Source organism: Hippocampus bargibanti, linkage group LG16, assembly GCF_051943395.1.
Source record: "Hippocampus bargibanti isolate YZ-2025 linkage group LG16, ASM5194339v1, whole genome shotgun sequence".
NCBI classification, from domain to species: domain Eukaryota; kingdom Metazoa; phylum Chordata; class Actinopteri; order Syngnathiformes; family Syngnathidae; genus Hippocampus; species Hippocampus bargibanti.
This window is the reverse complement of record NC_142749.1, coordinates 8,332,560-8,351,724: the sequence shown is the minus strand read 5'-3', so window position 1 is coordinate 8,351,724 and position 19,165 is coordinate 8,332,560. Positions and strand designations below refer to the sequence as shown.

General features: G+C 39.2%; 1 protein-coding gene across 2 annotated transcripts in view; it reads left to right on the top strand.

Moving 5' to 3' along the window:
• Positions 1 to 3,832: 3,832 nt before the first annotated feature.
• The window catches only part of LOC148886296 (roundabout homolog 1-like), a 74,694-nt gene continuing 59,361 nt past the window's right edge, over positions 3,833 to 19,165 (top strand). The window contains exons 1-3 of one of the 2 annotated variants that reach the window (XM_089016893.1): positions 3,833 to 3,959; positions 8,229 to 8,353; positions 9,263 to 9,349. In XM_089016893.1, coding sequence (XP_088873019.1) covers positions 8,266 to 8,353; positions 9,263 to 9,349 — 175 coding nt within the window. In that variant the 5' untranslated portion in view covers positions 3,833 to 3,959; positions 8,229 to 8,265. Of the gene's footprint in view, positions 3,960 to 8,228; positions 8,354 to 9,262; positions 9,350 to 14,491; positions 14,937 to 19,165 lie in introns of those variants that run through there. The other variant, XM_089016894.1, reaches the window with a different exon arrangement.

Here is a 19,165-nt window from a genome sequence, read left to right as displayed (position 1 = left end):
CTTTCTTCGTCAATGAGGTACCAAAAGCTAGATCTTGACTTTTGCCATGAACACTCCATTGCTCTCTTTGGTTCTTTCTACACTCATTAATAGTCCGGGCCTCTGAGGTCCTGTCTGCACATAGGCCGCTATTACAGATGAAGTGGCAAAGTGATTTCCATGTAAATGGTGTCAGAATGCCATTTTCAAGTGAGGCAGCAGAGAGAATGAATTCCTGAAGACGAGATGCATTACAAAGGGGCAATGACACCTGAATTGCATTCTTACAGATTCCCCATGAAGCTCTTGTATAATGGGCCATCCATAAAAATAGCTTTGTTTGGCTTCTTGTGTAGATGCAGAAGTGTCAGTCAACACAACCAAAGCAGAGGAAGTGGAAATAGGGATTTGAATATTACCATATAAATATGGACGCAAATCTAAGCTAAACTATGAGACGAGGATCACACATCCGTGCGGTGAAAAACTTTCGGCTCCCTTTGCGAAGGCATTTAGAAATGATTAATTGGTAAGGTAGCATGTGTACTGCAGACAAACAAGCAAATTAAATTTGTGTCTTTGTTTTGGCTATTTGTCAAAGTGAAGGGCTTCTCAAATCAATCAAACAAACAAATAAAAACGAAGATGTAAAACACAAGAAATGTACATTAAACAGAGAGTAACACTGGGACGTACACAGTGGTACACAGTGTTACTGTGTATGTTCTAATAACACAGAAGCTATTCTCTATATTTGGCATTAGGAGGGTGAGAGAATCTGGGCCTGTTTAATTGAACACAAAGCCGATATCCTTGCATGAGTCATGGCTTCTGCCCTTGTATGAATCGCAACAAGTGGATGCACAGGTTTGCTGAACATAAATACTTTTCTCTCACAATGCATTACTGGCATAGATAAATGAAGAATATATTTGGAGTAAGATTCATTTTCAGGCAAAGTAATTGAAATTGGATAATCGCTTGAGCAACGCTGATCATCTCATGTCTGAGATCAACTTGTACCCCCCTGTTTCGGATTCATCAACATAGTGAGTGAGGTAAGAGCATTCTTGGGGCCAAACGGCAGATGTGGATGAATAAACAAACAAACAAACAAACAAACAAACAAACAAACAAACAAACAAACAAACAAACAAACAAACAACCTTACGTTGATGTGGACAATTCAACTACAGCATCCATGCTCCAAATGTGAGGACGCCCCAACCACGAATGGGAATCATTAATTTGGGATGCAAATGCAGTCATTAAGATGCCTTGCCTCCTTCCACCAACCGAGTCTTTGGATGAGGATTCCTTCATCAATTTTCCATTCAGTTGTAAAATATAAAAGGTAATGAAAGCCTAATTAAGGCCTTATTGCAGGAACTGTGAGCAGGCTGCTCACATGAGAGCTACTGAAATCCAGTTACAATCGATTTAATGCCCTGCATATGATATAGATGAAACACATTTCTAGAGTAACAGCCAACCTATGATAATATCTTGCTTTTTTTACTGTCCTGTGATGAAACTGCAATGCTCTTGCAGTGAAGGGACAATCAAAAGAAAAGCCTATTTTCTCCGAAGATGATTATCTGTCCAATAGCACACTCTCAAAACCACTCCAGCAAGAATGATTGATAGCCATGCTATTGACTTCAGGTTAATTCAAAACTACCGCTGAGTGGGATGAAGGAATTTAAGAAGATATCCATTCATCTTCCTTCTTTACTGTTAGATTTCCCCCCTTTTTACCTATCAGTCCCATTGTGGAACATCGTCACGACTTTGCATGTGAAACTGAACAAAATAGAATAAAAATGAGGATCTGAGTGGGCGCGTGTTAAATACTATTTTCTTCTAATTTCCCCTTAAAGGACAACCGACGTCTCCGGACAAGTTGTGTCCATAATTTGTAAAATGGCTTCCAATGACTTCTACTGAGCATATTTTAAAAAGATTCCACCGCATATAGCTATATCTTACGTTTTAAGACTCGTGCTGAATATTCCGGAAGTCTTGTTTTTGAGTAGGTGACGAGTCCGTATGTGACATCACTGAAGGAACGCTCCTGACCAAAAAAAAGGACACATTGTAGCAGTCCTTCCATCACGTCAATGCTTGTTTGGTCTGAAAAAATCGTGTTGCGCCAGAAGAGGGCGTCCAACCTCCATATAACAATAATAATAATAATAATACATAAGGAATTTATCAGCCTGTGGACACGCAATACACTGTCATGTCTCCAAGAGGTTGCCATTTTCTTCTGCCTCTTTTTGGGTGAGACATTTACCCCCAATATTGCCTCAAAATGTCACGGAATAAATTCTTTAATCGATTGCAAACATGTATGCTTTCCTCTTCAGAACTATTTGAATCATATTCATAACTGGATGTGTAACAAGAAAGCATATTCTCCGAATTTGAAGCCATTGTTTTGATTCTCCAGCAATGCAAGACGTCTTGCCGTGACATCACGAACTTGGGGCGGGACTTTATGAAAATGCCCAATTCGCAGCTCTATTTTTTTGCAGATTTTGGACACTTTAAGTCATTTTAATTTGTGTTTTGCATTTGAATAAAAATATCATACGTTTTGGGTATTTTAGATGCTATAAAACGTTTTTCTGATATCAGTTAGGAAACAAAAAAGTGACGTTAGTTGTCCTTTAAATAATTGAATGGTTCTCAACCTTGTATGAAAAAAAAAGATGTACCTAAAACATCTTTACAGGGAAGTCAGACAGCACTTCCCTTATTTCAGCCCATCACCTATGGTTGTGTGTGTGTGTGTGTGTGTGTGTGTGTGTGTGTGTGTGTGTGTGTGTGTGTGTGTGTGTGTGTGTGTGTGTGTGTGTGTGTGTGTGTGTGTGTGTGTGTGTGTGTGTGTGTGTGTGCGTGTGTGTGTGCGCGCGTGTGTGTAAGGTTAAATCGAACTGCATTTTCAGATCAATCCTTCTCTTTTGTTGCACACATCATTACCCAGCAGAGGATGCATTTATATTTTTCTGGCCACACTTTCCTCCATCAAATCAATAAGATAAGAAAATACCTGAATTAATTATCAAGTGATTGAATCAATTTAATACAATGGGAAGGAGAAGCATGCACAAAAAACAAGGTAGAAAGCTCACTTTATCACAGAGATAGCAAAAGCAAAAATGGAAAAATATGATTCTTATAATTTGTAGTCAAATCAACCTGTCTGTAGCTCAGGAAATAAATAAAAGCATTGGCTCTTTACATATATTGTCTCTCTATAGCATAACCTCGGTGTCTGTGAGTGTTTTTTTCCAGGGCAAATGTTTATTAACAAGTATGAAAACAATTAATTCGGTTTCATTTGGTGAAAGAGATTGAGGCAAGCTTGTTTTGCTGCAGGACGCAGGGGGATACATTTCTGCAGTCTGTGCAGTGGTGGCTTTCCATACTAAAACAGTGTCTGCAGGAAACCAGGGGAAAAAATCCACATACAAGATATTTATCTGAGGATAAATACCAATCTTCTCCATAGTAATTGATAAAATAAAAAAGAGAAAATAAGGATGTGAGAAATGCTATCTGATTAATTTATGATGATTTTTTTAAACACTATGTTCTATTCAAAATTGTTAAACCTGCAACAGAAGCTATCATGTTTCGAAAGTGCAACAGAATGTGCAAGCTGCTCTGCAATTGTGCAGCCTTAGGACCCTGAGGAAAAAATGGACCGAGGTTGCTGCAGAGGTAGGTTTGCAATTTGTATGCACCCCATCTGATAGTGCCTCTTGGATCACCGATGGATTATTAAGGATTTTCTTTCAGTATGGGCAGCTCCTTATGATTTTGTTGCTCTTCTTCCTGCGGGTCCACATTGCACCTTCTTTTTCCTCCTTCAACTCTCATTGTTAAATGCCTGAATGCCTGAAAGAAGCTCACTTACAGATTTTGTTGGACCACTAAATGGAGCTGTAATATTGGAGGAATCCCTTGGGAGGGTAAGTTGTATAGTTTATGGAGTTGGCTCTTTTAGGAATATGGACAAGTCTTCGCCTGTAAATTCAGAATCATTTGATGCATAATGGTATGAATGATTTCAAGTTAGATGCATGTCTCCAAAATAACATGATGTTTAAATATGCCTAAAACGCATACTGTATTGATATTTTTGTCGAGGAAATTTCAAGTTAGATTTTTTTCGTTACATCATTATGGAATCATTCAAAGCATGAGTGCTGATTTAAGGTAAAAATGAACCAATTTGATGTGAAACCTTGAATGGTCTAATGCTTTAAAAAAGAAATATCTTGACATTTCTTCAACCTCCCTGTATCTTAGCTTTTTTACTCAGTAGTTTTCTTCAACTTCTGATGTGGGAAATCCTTTAGTGATCTTGAAAACCTAAAAGGAATTAGGCTTTTGGATGTGTTGGAATTGCACTCAGTCTAAGCCAGACACATTCTACAGCTCTCACCAAACACATAGCCACGCACACACTCGCATATGGTCAACACAACTGTTGACTCAGAAACCCTCAACTGTAAAATTATCCAGTTAATTTGAACATGCCAATTACAGATAGCCTATGCGAAAAGTGTATGATGAATTTATGACTCAATTTCTGTCTACTTGCTTTAAGTATCTAGTCCCCAAAGCTTCAGATTAATCTTACTGCATATAAGATATATTTGTATTAAGATCAACGGCATGGTGGGTGACTGGTTAGCATGTCCGCCTCACAGTGCAGAATATCAGGGTTTGATTCTGGCTCCTGAGTGGAGTTTGTATGTTCCCCGCGTGCCTGTGTGGGTTTTTCATTGGTGCTCTGGATTCCTCGCACATTCCAAAAACATGCACGGTTGGATAATTGAACGGTCTAAATTGTCCCAAAGTGTGATTTTGAAAGCAAATGGTTGTTCACTGATGTGTGCCCTGCGGATGGCTGGCAACCAGTTCAGGGTGTACCCAGCCTACTGCCAGAAGACAGCCGGGATAGGTTCCAGCATGCCCACAACCCTGGTGAGGATAAACAGATTTGAAAATGGATAGATAGATGGATGTACATACTAGGATCTGCTGCTGACATATTGGGTCATACATCTTCTGGGACCAAAGGTCAGTGGCCCTTGTGGCCCGATCATCCCTTACCCTTCAGCCTGGATCCCCTCCTCCACAATGGCTACTCCACTGACTGTGACTTGTCACTATGAGCATTGAGAAACCTCCAGATGGAGCATTTCATAGTTTAAACACCATTTGTCTTGTTCTGATAGTTCCCCAATATATTTAATGGCAGTGATGAAAACATGTATCTGTCACCACCCTTCACTACTCCTCCACTGATTACAAAATACCATGGGTTTAATGCTTGTTTTAGATATAGAGTACTGTATATTTTTCTGACACTTCATTGCCAACAGGCCTGGCACATTCAGGCGACATTTGTTCATGTCAAATATTTGAATATGTCTCAACAAAACAAGGCTTTCCTTTCTCACACCGCCTCCTGCAACTTGGTTCGCCAATAAATCACACTTCCGTAATATGCACGAGCTGCAATCCAGTACTCAAGCAGTACCTACAGACACAACCACCATAGACATTATCATCTCGTGACTTTCAAAACATTTTTAGACATAATGACAATAGAAATTGATATTTTTTTTAACGTTGGATTGGATAAACCTTTATTAGTCTCACAATGGATACATTTACATTCCACAGCAGCAACGTTATGGAACAAAGCGGAAAGGAAAGGAAGTAGAAAAACAAAATACAGGTGATGCTGGAGAGACAGCCATTGTCGTGACGCCACCTTGAAGTCAAAAGAAAAAGAAAAAAAAATATGACTTCACAAAGACACAGTCATTCAATATTAAGCATTTTCTGCAGCCTATTTGTTGTATGAAGCAGTTCTAGATGAAAGAGGAGAGGATCATAGCCTCCTTTTCACCAGTGGATCAAGGACGTCATGGTGAAATGTGCACGTCTGCTACAAGCTAAATGTTGAAAGTAGACACGCCGCTATAGCATCCGTTGACGAAAGATAAGTGGGTGTGCAACTAATATTTTCAGTTGTTTATTTTTACTCCATCAAATTGTACAGGGTATTGGTTGCATCCGTTTTGGAAATGGTTTAGAAATAATAACAGTATATTAGTTTTTTTTGCATCACTATTATCTATAAAAAAATATTGTTTTAGTTTCATAACGGAGAGGAATGATATGAATGGTGGAGTCCTGCAAATGTCATATATGCCGGTACTTCTATAAACAACCTTTATCATTTTGTATGGGCTATATTATCATGCATGTTTTTATCTGCTCAAAAGCAAGTTGAGTCGAGGTTTGGCTATGGGGTGTCGCACAGTTGGAGCAGAGGTTGAGACGCACCTGAAAGCGGATTCTGGTCACGCTCTGGTGGATGCTGGAGTATTGTGATCTGTCTGCCGTGGTACAAGGGAAGCGCCTGCTCTTTCTTATTGACAATATGTTAGATGGTGAGCTGTGATTATTCCCCAGCAGTCGGCGGGAGGAAGGAAATCAGCTCTCCCGTCACCTTTGATCAGAAGGCTGTGCCCTCGGTTCAATGCGCCAGAAGATGAGTCTAACAGATATTTTGTTATATCTTTCAGTGGAGAGCCTCTGATGCGTGCTCGGTGTGAATGAGCGATACTGGCTGGCCACTTCATTCGGTACACCTGCATAAAATACGTAATAAGTTATATCAGAGATTTGCGAGGCACTGGAGGTGATAAGGTGTCCAATTGTTTGATGGACATGAAGGGAAAGGACTTGCAGCCAAAATTTGCAAATACAGTACCGTACGAGATTACATTGTGGTTATCTCCCCTTTTTTGGCTTTGAAAATGCTGTCAAAACAATATAGCATTGTGTTTTCACACCAACACACCGAGAGGTTAGTTTCCTTTTCGCACTCAGTATTTTCAATTTGTTTCCACCAATTCTGACATACTCCTGGGTGTGTTGCAAATAAGATGCATGTTTTATTGACCAAATGGTGCAAAGATGTTACGATCACATTCAATTTTCACTAGTCTGCAAAATGTAATATCCCTCAGTCAAATATCATATGCAGATTTTGGCGACAGAACCGCTAAATATTAATAACATTCAGATTGAATATGGTACAGCCCTTGTATATTATTATCTCTGCCTCAAAGCATCTTTATGAGATTCTTTATTGATGTGTCGAGGATGCAGATATGCCTTGCTGCTACATTTGTTGACAAGTTTCCACACAATCTCATTAACCGGATCCGGACTATAGCACATTTGCAAGTGACACTTGCTTTTGATCTATGCAACACATTTACACCTAAACTAATAACATTGCCTCCAGCTATTTTGTGTCATTGCTTCCATCTCCAAAACAGTTATGGGTCTCACTCGTCAACCGGTAGAGACTTTTTTTGCTCAAGTGTTTTGGCGTATTTGTAGTCCTGGCTGTGGATGTTCATTTTGCAGAACAATTAAAGTGGCACATGATGATGGTAGGCGGCGGGCGCCAAGACATCGCGGGAATCTGGCTGTCTATCAGACAGACGGGATGAGTTGCGAAGCTTTCTGGAGCGCAGATGGCTGATCAGAAGAACTGACTTATTATCTCCGCAGCCTGTATAGCTGTCCAGTTCTCTTCTCACTGATCTTATGTACATTTCAGTGTGCCTGGAAAATTTACAGTTTTAATGGGGAAAAATAAAGTATTTAAATCATTTAGAAATATCTGGCTGGCTAAATATTGTTCTCAAAAATAGACAATTTAATGAATTTACCATTTACTGAACTCAGCAATTGAACAGCATATTGCAGGATGGAAAACAGTGAAAAAAGGGACTTGTTTAATTTAATATTCACTGGGATGATTATTATACTCCATGTGGTATTTATATATAATAAGACATAAAAATGTACAGAGTATAGTTGAGTGAGCAGATTTATGATATGCTTGGGTGGGGGACAAGGAAAGATACCGCAGGTAGGAGTGAAACTGTCTCAATTTGCATTTCTTCACTTTACAAGGACGTGATCAGACTCAAACAGAAAGAATCACAGTTTGATGACATGCTGGGCTGGATTTAGAAGAAAGCCCACCCCTCTTTCTCAAAGAGGATGGCTTTGCATGGTGCATGGCAGCAAGATGGCTGGTGTGAAGAGTTAGCTTCATGTGACCAGACTATCCTAAGTGAAATGAGGTCTGCAACATGTATTTTGCTCATAATTTATTCAAATGTGTTTGTTTGCAGGTTCATTAAGTACCAATTAAAGGCACAGCCAGGAACCATGCTGGCTCTTCCCACCACATTCATTCTCATCAGTCTGCTTGGTGTCGAGCGAGTGGAGCGTGGCCATGCCGTGGATTTTTTGTCAGGTTCGAAAAAATCTGCATGTGTTCACGCATCATTAAATTGTTCATTCAACATATTTGTTTAACTTTCAAGTTGGAGACATTTAAACATTAATTTAAATAAATTCTCTCTTCCTTTCATTTTCCTCTGAAAATAAGTCTGAATTGAACTGAAAACCGGATTTTCAGTTGCACAGGAAAAGTGAAATCTATTGAGAACATTTTAATCATATGCAAACAAGGTACATGTATGAATTAAGTCAATTCAAAATGGCATTTTGAACAATTCGGCAAACATGAAATTACTTCAGCCGAGCATCAACAACTTCAACTTGCCTAAACATGCACATTGAAATTCTATCTAGGACAAGAGTTGCATCAAACAATCTTACAAAATCCGTGTGTGAATTATACATTTGGAACGATACATTCAGATCGGTATTTATTCAACGTTTGCCAATGTCCATAGAATACTCAAAACAGTTCTTGTATCGGACATTACAGTACTTGCCTACACATATGTCAGTTAAATTAAATAACTGATGAAATATCGAATTGAAATGCTGCATTTTTTTACATTTCAGATGAGGGAGAGTTCACTCTCCGCCGCCCCCCTCCCCATCAGCAGAACAGCGGTTTGTCCATGCAGCTATATTGACCTCTTGTGGTTGCAAAGATTAATCAAGCCCCGTAAAATAAAATTGAGCATCATAACATTGCTGAGGTTATCTTCACAAGGTCGTTTTAGACAGTCTATTCTACAAAGTGTACTGCATTGCATCACATTTTCAGTCATTTTTCTCATAATATTATTGATCAGTTAATATCTACTCTACTTCTAATGCAAACCCATTTTTTGTTGCATATATGCACTTCACACTGCGAAGGACGGTGACAAAGTGATTTATTTCCTGACTTTTGTCTTCCAAACAGATAAATACAGAAGAAACCGTGATGCAATCACCCAAAACCCCGAATTGCAACATACAGCGGACCAAGACAGCAGCTATGGGTACAAAGGTACATTATAGTACAAACTCGTGTATTGCCTACATTTGAGTGTATATGTAGCAAAATTCCACATCATCCATATTATGACACATGATCATCATGCTATTGATTTTTAATTATTTTTTGATATGTCTTTATGCTCTTTCCATGTCACTCAGGTGCTATCTAAACAAATCAACACGAGTAATAATAACCCTTGTTCGTGGAGTCATGCTAAGACGTCTTGCCTTGCTCAAGAATCAAAACAATGGCTTCAGATTCGGAAAAGATGCTTTCTTGTTACTCATCCAGTTATGAATATGATTCAAATAATTCTGAAGAGGAAAGCATACATGTTTGCAATCGATTAAAGAATTGATTCCGGTCGTTTTGATATATCTGTAGAGAAATGTACTGACAACCTCTTTAGTACTCACAGTACCCAAAAAAGGCAGAAGATGGCGACAAAGCTCCGTGAAAATTGTCTCCTGGGAGGTTTTGGCAGCGGATGTCAAATACACTGTAGAAGTCTTGATGCAACACACGATTCACCATCGCGTTATTTATGTGTTTTCCTTCTAATTTCGCCATCAACACGAAGTTTTCAGACCAAACACAGTCCCGCAAAATGCATTGAGGTGATGCAAGGTATGTCCTTTCTCAGTCAGGGTCGTTCCTTCAGTGACGTAGGGTGAGGACTCGTCACCAACTCAAAAACAAGACTTCCGGAATATTCAGCCTGAGTCTTAAAACGTAAAATACAGCTATGTATATGCGGTGGTATCTTTGTAAAATACGCTCAGTAGAAGTCATTTGAAGCGATTTTACAAATTATGGGCACAACTTGTCTGGAGACGTCGGTTGTCCTTTAAAGGACAACTGACGAGTCCGTACGTGACGTCACTAAAGGAACGCCCCTGACCGAAAAAAAAAAGACACATTGTAGCAGTCCTTCCATCACGTCAATGTATTTTGCTGTACTTGTTTGGTCTGAAAACTTGCACCCAAAAGCCGCCAGAAGAGGGCGTCCAAGCTCCATGGAACGAATTTATCAGCCTGTGGAAATGGGTTGATTCATTCCTTACACGAAGCTCTGCCGCCATCTTATGCATTTTCTGTGACACTACACGTCAGTCGTGAGCCATTAAAACGACACAGAAAACCGTCTTTAATCGATTTCAAACATGCATGCTTTCCTCTTCAGAACTATTTGAATCATATTCATAACTGGATGTGTAACAAGAAAGCATATTCTCTGAATCTGAAGCCATTGTTTTGATTCTCCAGCAATGCAAGACGTCTTGGCGTGACGTCACGAACTGGGGGCGGGACTTTCTCAAAATGCCCAATTGGCAGCTCAATTTTTTTGCAGATTTTGGACACTTTAAGTCCTTTTATTGTTGTTTTGCATTTGAATAAAAATATCATACTGCGTGTTTTGGGTATTTTAAATGCTATAAAACGTTTTTCTGATGTCAGTTAAGAAACAAAAAAGTGACGTAGGTTGTCCTTTAAGAAGAGTTCAACAGCTGGACACATACAGTGTTGTGGTGGAAGGCAACAATGGCCCTCCCATTGTGCCAAAAGAAAAGCGTTTGCACAACAATGGTTCCTTCCACAAAACATGTCCGTTTTTAATCATATTCTTCGGATTAAGTGACCCTGTCAAAATATATGTTGTAGTTTACAAGAATTCAAACTCAAACACCAGAAAAATACAAATGTCTAAGACATTAGGAAGGTGTAATTACCGTTTTTTTCCCAAAAAAATGTCAGGATGGCTTGCGCAAAAGTAATCATGTGGCAATGGTGTCATGTCATTGTATTCACTACCATCCACTTGGGCTCCACTCTCACAATGAGTCACGTTTGCATGCTTTCTATTATGTTGTCAGCTGTTGCAATGATCTTACTAGTAACCCAGTGAAAAAACAAAGCAATTTTAGTCTTTGCTGACATAGTCAACACATCATGGGCCGGTCACTAACCAATCGCAGGGCATGTATAAACGACCATACACAATCTCACACACAGCTATAGATGATTTTAAGTGCTCCCTCACCCTGACATCCATATTTTCAGAAAATGGTGTAGGTACCCCGGAATAAACACAAGAAAGCATGAGAGAACATGCAAACTCCACATGAGTGAGTCCAAGATGAGATTTGAACCTCATACCTCTCGTCTGGGAGACAGATGCACTATTTCGTCATTCTGCTACAAAGTAATGTGTAATATGATGAAAAAAAAAAGTGAAACAATGGAGCGCCATGAACAGGCATGCAAGTATCACTTAAAAAAACAGCATAGAAACTGAAGTGTGCACTGGCTAGTTTTCATGGTTGATGAAATCGCTTGGATCTCTTTTTTTTTCTTCTCGCGAGATGAAAAACATTTTTTTTCTTTCAAAAAATGCGAGTCTTTATGCCCCAGCCAGAAAAAAAACGCATGACAGTGAGACTGAGAACTTGAAAGGATCTTCATTCTTTAAAGAGCGGAATAATACTCGCTACCATGCTGCTCATTTAGTGGGAGACAGAGAGAGAGAAGAGAAGCAGCTATTGCATCAGATCGCCCCCCCCCCCCTTGTCCCCTGCTGTGAATTGGGTGAGGAATGTGAAGGTTCCCTCTCATTTTCTTCAGCGTTTTGTATAACCCTGAGCAACCGCAGTGATGTGCAGTGACAGATAGGCACACATATAAATGAGGGAAGGAAACCGAGCAAGCCAAAGAACTGTCACATGATATTTGATGATCATCATCATCATCATCATCATAACAGTAATAACAATACTCCTATGACTACTACTAATACTACTACTAACAATAATAGTAATAACAATACTACTACGACTACTACTAGTACTACTACTACAACTACCACTAATATTACTATTACTAATAATAAGCATCATAATAATAGTAATAACAATACTTTTACGACTACTACGACTACTATTACTACTACTAATAATATATGAATAACACTACTACTACTAATGAGAATAAAATAATAATACTCATCATCATCATAGTGTAACAAAAATTGACCAAGGGGCTACAATAGTAGTAATACTTCTCTGACTATTACTACTACGACTACTATGACCACTACTACTACTAAAAATAGTGATAACACCACCACTACTACTACTACTACTAAAAATAATAATAATTGTATAAATAATGACAAGCATCATCATATAATAGTAATAACAATACAACAACGACAACTACTACGACTACTATGACGAACAATACGTGCAAAGGAATAATACGTGCAAAGTGGTGTTTGTGCTTGTGCTCTGGATTCAACATGAAAATCTGCACTCATGGGCCCTATTTTTTGCAGAACAATATTGATAGAACAGGAAATTCCATCACCCAGTTTGTCATCTTGATATTTACTTTGAAGTGAAAATAGGTCTCAGTCGATGGCACCATCTGCTCAAAAACCTTTGGCATTTCTTGTTTTGTGTTGCCATGAAGACAGGCACATCTTTGTGTCACAATATTTTCACCATCTGTTCATGGAAAATATTTCACTGCTTTGAAAGGTGAACAATGGTGTGAATAGTTGTCAAAATTTGCCAGGCCTTCATTTTGCTGGGACACCTGTTGTTGAGGCGACGTGGTTACAAAAATGACATACTGCCATTATGTGTGAGACGGTGGATGTTTTCTTGTCACTGTCGTCGAATTTCACAAATTACAGAGCTGTTGCATTTCTTCGTTGTAAACATGCAAGAAAGACATGATTATCTCCTTATTGTAGTGAGAGGTCATTACAGCACACAATGAAGAACAGATACTGCACCGGAAGAAAAGGCAAAATGGAACAGTGTAAGAATACATTTGACTGTTAATGTTCGGATTATTTCTGGATATCGATCAATCTCATAGTGCAGAAGAGAGTGGTACTCAGAATTTAAATAAGCACAAATGTTGGCTGAAAAATGCTACGGCTTGTCATTGACAATGTTAATGTACAGATGAATCCGAATTATAACACCTGTTAACTTGAACACTCAAATTCACTAATCATTGACATTGCAAAGCAGCAGAGAAATTGAGTGATTGCTAAAAGATGGTATTTTGTGTGCAATATCATTTTATAACTGAATTCAACAACAGTGGAATTAAATCAATTGGAGAATTAAATACACATGCACCACTCATAAGATACTGTATATGAAAAGGGGTTAGAGAGGGTATTATCCACCTTTTAATCAATAAAGATAACCAATGGCAAATGTTATATATATATCATCTACTAGTATTGATTTGCAAGAAAATCTGTGTCTCTTGAACATTCAAGAAATACATAGCCCCTTCCCCTCTCATTTATTTAACCCAAAATAATAATTCAAAATGCCATATGAGAATCATCCAGACAACTGGAGTATGATGAAACACATCCTGTCGTCACCGAGTCTCTTCATCCTCTAGGGGGAGTGCTTACATTTCTACAAAAAAAGAGTGCTTGCTGAACAATGGCTCTAAATACATGTAACTAGAGTTTTATTGGAAATAACTTCCTTCATTTAAATGTATCTTTTTTTGTATTCTTTCAAGCCGGTACAACGGTTTTCGTCAACATGTGTCAAATGTTCAGCAGCATTGCAACTCCAACGCAATTTCAATCATTTCTAATTTCCCCAATGGCACGCTGAAGGGTCAGGGGGTGAGAACCTGAATCGATTTTTGGTCATCTTGAGAAACACATAGCTGCTGCAGACTGGCTCATTATGTTCACCCATTTTCCCCGCTCATACAGAATAACCTTCGATGGTACGCATTGGTTGATTTGAAATCAAGCTCTGGAAACAAAATAAGACACCACTGCTATATGATGAGTTTCTCAGATTTTTATATTACAAAGTGGACGTTGCAGTATAGTACTATCTTCTGTGTCTGTTTGAAAAATTCCCTGCATTACGCTGGTATGCATCATTTTAACTCCTTCATTATGGATACAGAAACAAAATGGCTCTATAATCGTCCTAAGACGCGCCTTTTGTCATCATGTATGAATTATCATTGAAGTGGTATCAAAGGAGATCGTAATTCTGAGGTGGCCAAAAGTTAAATCAGAGCGCAACCATGAGCCCACCTCTCCCCGTGTGCGGTCGAGCGACGCAGACGCACACCACCTCATCCAACCAACGCCACTTCCACTTTGGCAGCAGTCTAGCGTGGGCTTCACGGTGAAAAAAAAAACGTGGTCGCAACAACGGCTGCATTCGCTCATCGCCCCCAGTCAGCGAAATGACGCCCGGACTGAAGCGATGGATGCAATCAAAAGTTTCTGTCGCCTTTCGGAGGTGAGGAGTTAGTGGAGAAAACCCATTTTATCTCGAGTGGGAGACTATATCGAGAATTCATCCGAACTTTAAAGCGGGCATCTCTCCGCTAGAAGTGGCTCTTATCGGGTTATTTCATACAGCTCGAACTAGCCTGACAGTAACTGGGAAAGAGAAGTTGGGATTTCGATGAACTAACTGCACCGCATTACGCCTTCAAAGTCTGGAATACTCCGGCTGCTGCTCTTTTTGAAGGATGCCTGCTTGTTTCACTGGGATTTGCTGGCTTTTGGCATTTCTGCACATTTGTTCAGGTAATCTATTCTACGTATTTTTCAAACGTTCAGTTTTGTCAGTATGAAAGGGGCTTGCAGTGATCCGGAGGAGGCTGATGCACTCTGAAAACCTAACTGGTTTTAGTTTTGAAAATTGGGATACATAGATAAATCTATAGATACAAAGCAAATGATGTGGTTTGATACCCATTGACAAATTAGTCTGAAAGTAGACCGTTTGGATGTACCACATCAGAGACAAGCAATGGCACTGATGAAGTTGGAAGGTCCAGGTGCAGATGTGAATTTGTATAGCCTAGTAGCCGGTGTTTTTTTTGTGTGTGTGTGTGTGTGTGGGGGGGGGGGGGGGGTAACTTTTTGGTGTGGCCACAGAAGTATCACAATGTGCCCTCAGGTGCCTCCAAATTTCCGTGTACTATGCATCTATGTATATCTGGCACGCATCTTTCTTTTATTGTTATGCCACCAGAGAAAGTGAATTTCTATAATATGATCTGAAATGGGGAAGGGGGTGGAGGTTTGGGGGATTTTATGCAAACGTATTATTGCATATAAGCATTGGCACTTGTATGACTGCTGACAATCTGCAGTCCTCAGTGGGAGCATGTGACAGAGGAGCTTCTTGAGGAAGACTGCATTGGTACAGTCCCTGAGCAGTTAGCACCAGTCAAACATATGTTTTTTTTCATTGGACAGTTAATAAGACTCTTGTGAACTGCCAGTGTTGTTTTCACAGAGTGACTTCAATGAGAGTAAGAGCTTGCAGTAGTCTTCAAGGGGTCTTTCCTAAAGGACACTTCAAAATAACGAGAATGTTATCAGTTCATTCTTTCAGATTGTATTGTGATTTATAGAGTGTGGGCGTGTCACCTTTGTCTGGCATAAATGATGTACAAGGCGAAAAGTCACATTGTTAGGGTTAATGTGACTATATTCACTTGGGAAATTACTCATAATATTGGAACAGTAGGCGATATGAATAAACATAATGGAAACGTGATACCTCCTCGTTGGATTGCAATTAAAATATTCATACTTAACAATATTGTAAACGGATGTACTTGTATACCTAAAAAGTAGAACATGCCAAATCCATGTTCAGATAATTTTGATTTGCTATTTTTAAATGTTATCATTCGTCCATTTATTGACTCACCTCAAACTAATTAAATGGTTGACATTTTTCTTTAGTGCTCCAACTGGTAGACCAATTTATAAAAGGGGATTTATTTTTTAATCAAAATCTGTCAATCTCTCAATGCTTGTTAATTAATATTTTCACAAGATCACCACCACACACCGGCAAACAAATCAAAAAAACAAGAAAAATCCACATTTTGCGTTTGCACCTGCCTCACTCAGTCTGCACAAACAAAGACAGCTGTCAGTAACATTAGCAGTGGCAGCAGATTCATTCATTCGGTGTAAATGTCAAGGCACAGTGTGATGGGTTTATTGAGTGCAGCATTTTTTTTTACGGCTGTGGAGATTTATGAACTTCGAAAGTGTCGTCTGCGGGTTGATTCATCATGGTTTTATTTGCATACCGTTGTTTGTTCGGACACAAATGGAGCCAGAAACACTCAATAAGGAGCTTTTCAAAACAGGAACAGGAACAATACTAGGGAGCGTGTGACCGAGGCTGCCATCCGCGGCGCCATCTTGGAACGCCTCGTTTTTTTCAACAGTAGCCAAAATGGAACTGTATAGTGCCACTTAGCATTTTTTTTTGACGACGATACTAGTGCAGCGTGTTCTACCGGAAACAAATTCCTTGTGTGTTCTACATACTTGGCAATAAAGATGATTCTGATTCTGATTCTGATTTCAACACAAAAATAAATATCATGACAACAGGTTTACGGTTTATTGTCTGACAAATTTTGGTCTGACTGCTCTGACCACAAACCTTTATGAGTACTATAGCAGCTCTCACTATCAATCACGGTTGTTTCTCCTGTTCACTCTCTTACCCTCAGATCCTTCATTCAGCATGTTTTGAAGATATAGTTACTTCAAAGTTAAAGAAACTGTTGGCAACAAGCTGCTAATTCTATTGATTTATTCAGCTAAAGATTCAAGACATGAAAGATGTGCCCTTCAGGAATAACTCAATGATATCGAGCAAGGAATAAGCTAACATTTTGGCTTCTCATGAGATTCTTCTTCGGAAGAAAGCATTTCCGTGATGACAAACACTCACTGATTAACTAAAAATAACTCATTTGTAGCACAGATCTCAGATGTTAAGAAACAGCAGTACTGTGCTTGAAGTAACACCTGTCAATATACTCTGTATTTGTTTGAATCACATCCATCCATTTTTTTAATACGCTTCTGGAGACTATCCTAGCTCTCTTTGGGCAGTAGGCGGGGGACACCCTGAACCCATTGCTAGACAATTGCAAGGCACTAATGGACAAACAACCATCCATGTTCATAATCACAACCTAGGAGCAATTTAAAGTTTTTCACTAGGCTACCATGCAGAGTCCGGAGTACCCGTAGAAAAGACACGGGGAAAACATATAGCTTAACATTAACCACACACCTCTGTATTATGATTTCCTCACCAGTCGTCTATCATGTCACCACTGTATGCACTTTATATTGAGTGTTTTTATTAGCTGACCTACGTTTTGTAACGAAAGGTGAGATTCCTACCTACTGATAAGACAAGTGCATGTCATCTGTGTTGGAAAAATATTTCTAACACTAACATTGCGTTGAAATGTCTGCACTCTATTGTATCACAAATGTTCAGCATTAAAAAAACTAACAGTTTAAACACTGAGCTCTTAGAGTATTGCAGTTGTGCTCTGACTGGCCACCTGGAATTACTTTGGGAGTTTAATCTCTGTCGTTATAAAGCTGCCACCAGTAATGGATGCCAGATGATACATAACAGTCTAAATGGCGATCATTAAAAACATGCCCTTGTGCCCATGCGGCTTTACCCAGCACATGTTAATTATGCATCCCTAGAGAGATGTTGTGACGTGCCTTGCCATTTTACCTGCTTTGTTTGGATGATCTGTAAACATTGGTTTTCAAACAAAGAGACATGGTGGAAAATTACTCTAGGTTTGCTTGCAGACAGTTTTGAACAAGGGCAAAACATGGAAATGCTGTCATTGGGCACAAAGGTCAAAAGCAACAAATGGATGGATTCTTGTTGTTGTTGAATACAAAGCAGTATCTCATTGAATGAGCAGAGCTGTCTCACCTGGACATTTGATCTTTTCACTTCTTTTATTTATTGCGTCTGATATTGTGGAATCAATATGTGGTCGCATTCGGAAGAGCAATAGCCCCCATGATCTGAACAGCACGTTGTTCACATGAGATTTATGGTGCTTCTGTTGGCATAGATTAAGACAAGTGGAAGACTCAATGGAGAGGACAGAAGAGAAAATTATTTTACAGTTGCATTATTTGAATCAGTGTTTACCACTGACCTTTTGGAAAGGTTGGAGGTACCACCTTAGAGACCCTACCCTACACCTACATCCGGAAAAAAAAAAATCCAATCTCCACAGAGATTGAAAATTGGGCATCAGGAAATTGATGGATTTAGATGACATTTAATGTTGCCCAATGTATTTACGGTCTTTAAAGTTAAACATATATAAATTTAGCAATGTTAATACTTTGGAATTGGGAGTTATTAAATTCATGTGTCACCGCTCCCCAGAGGTCACATTGCCCGAGACATCTGGCTGATGGCAATTGGTAGATATCAGTCCGGGGTTCACATCTCTTATTCTTCATGCTGTTTAGGCGAGTGACACCCTTGACTGGAAGAGGGTGACTGTTGTGACGCAAAATACTGAGAGAGACTTGTTACAGAGTGCTGGACTTCAGGTTATGATGGCATCGAAGAAGCTACCTTCCAGTGGCTTCTCCCAAATTAATAAGACTCTCCGGGGTCCTCCCCGAGTTGACAGTCATGAGCAGAGGCTCTCGGCTAATGAGGGTTTTTTTTTTTTTTGGGGTTGATGGAATATCTTTGTACACCAAGGAGGTCTCGTTTTTGTGTATCAGAAGGAACTGTCAGATTCTTTCAGTACCGCCTGGGTTAGTGACTTGATAGGCTTCACTGGAAAACGATTAAATTGGTCCGAAATTGTTCATGAAGAAGGCAATGTATTATTGTAATTATATTATTATTAGTATTATGACTATTATTATTATCATTATTATCTCATCTCATCTTCCGTACCGCTTATTCCTCATTAGGGTTGCGG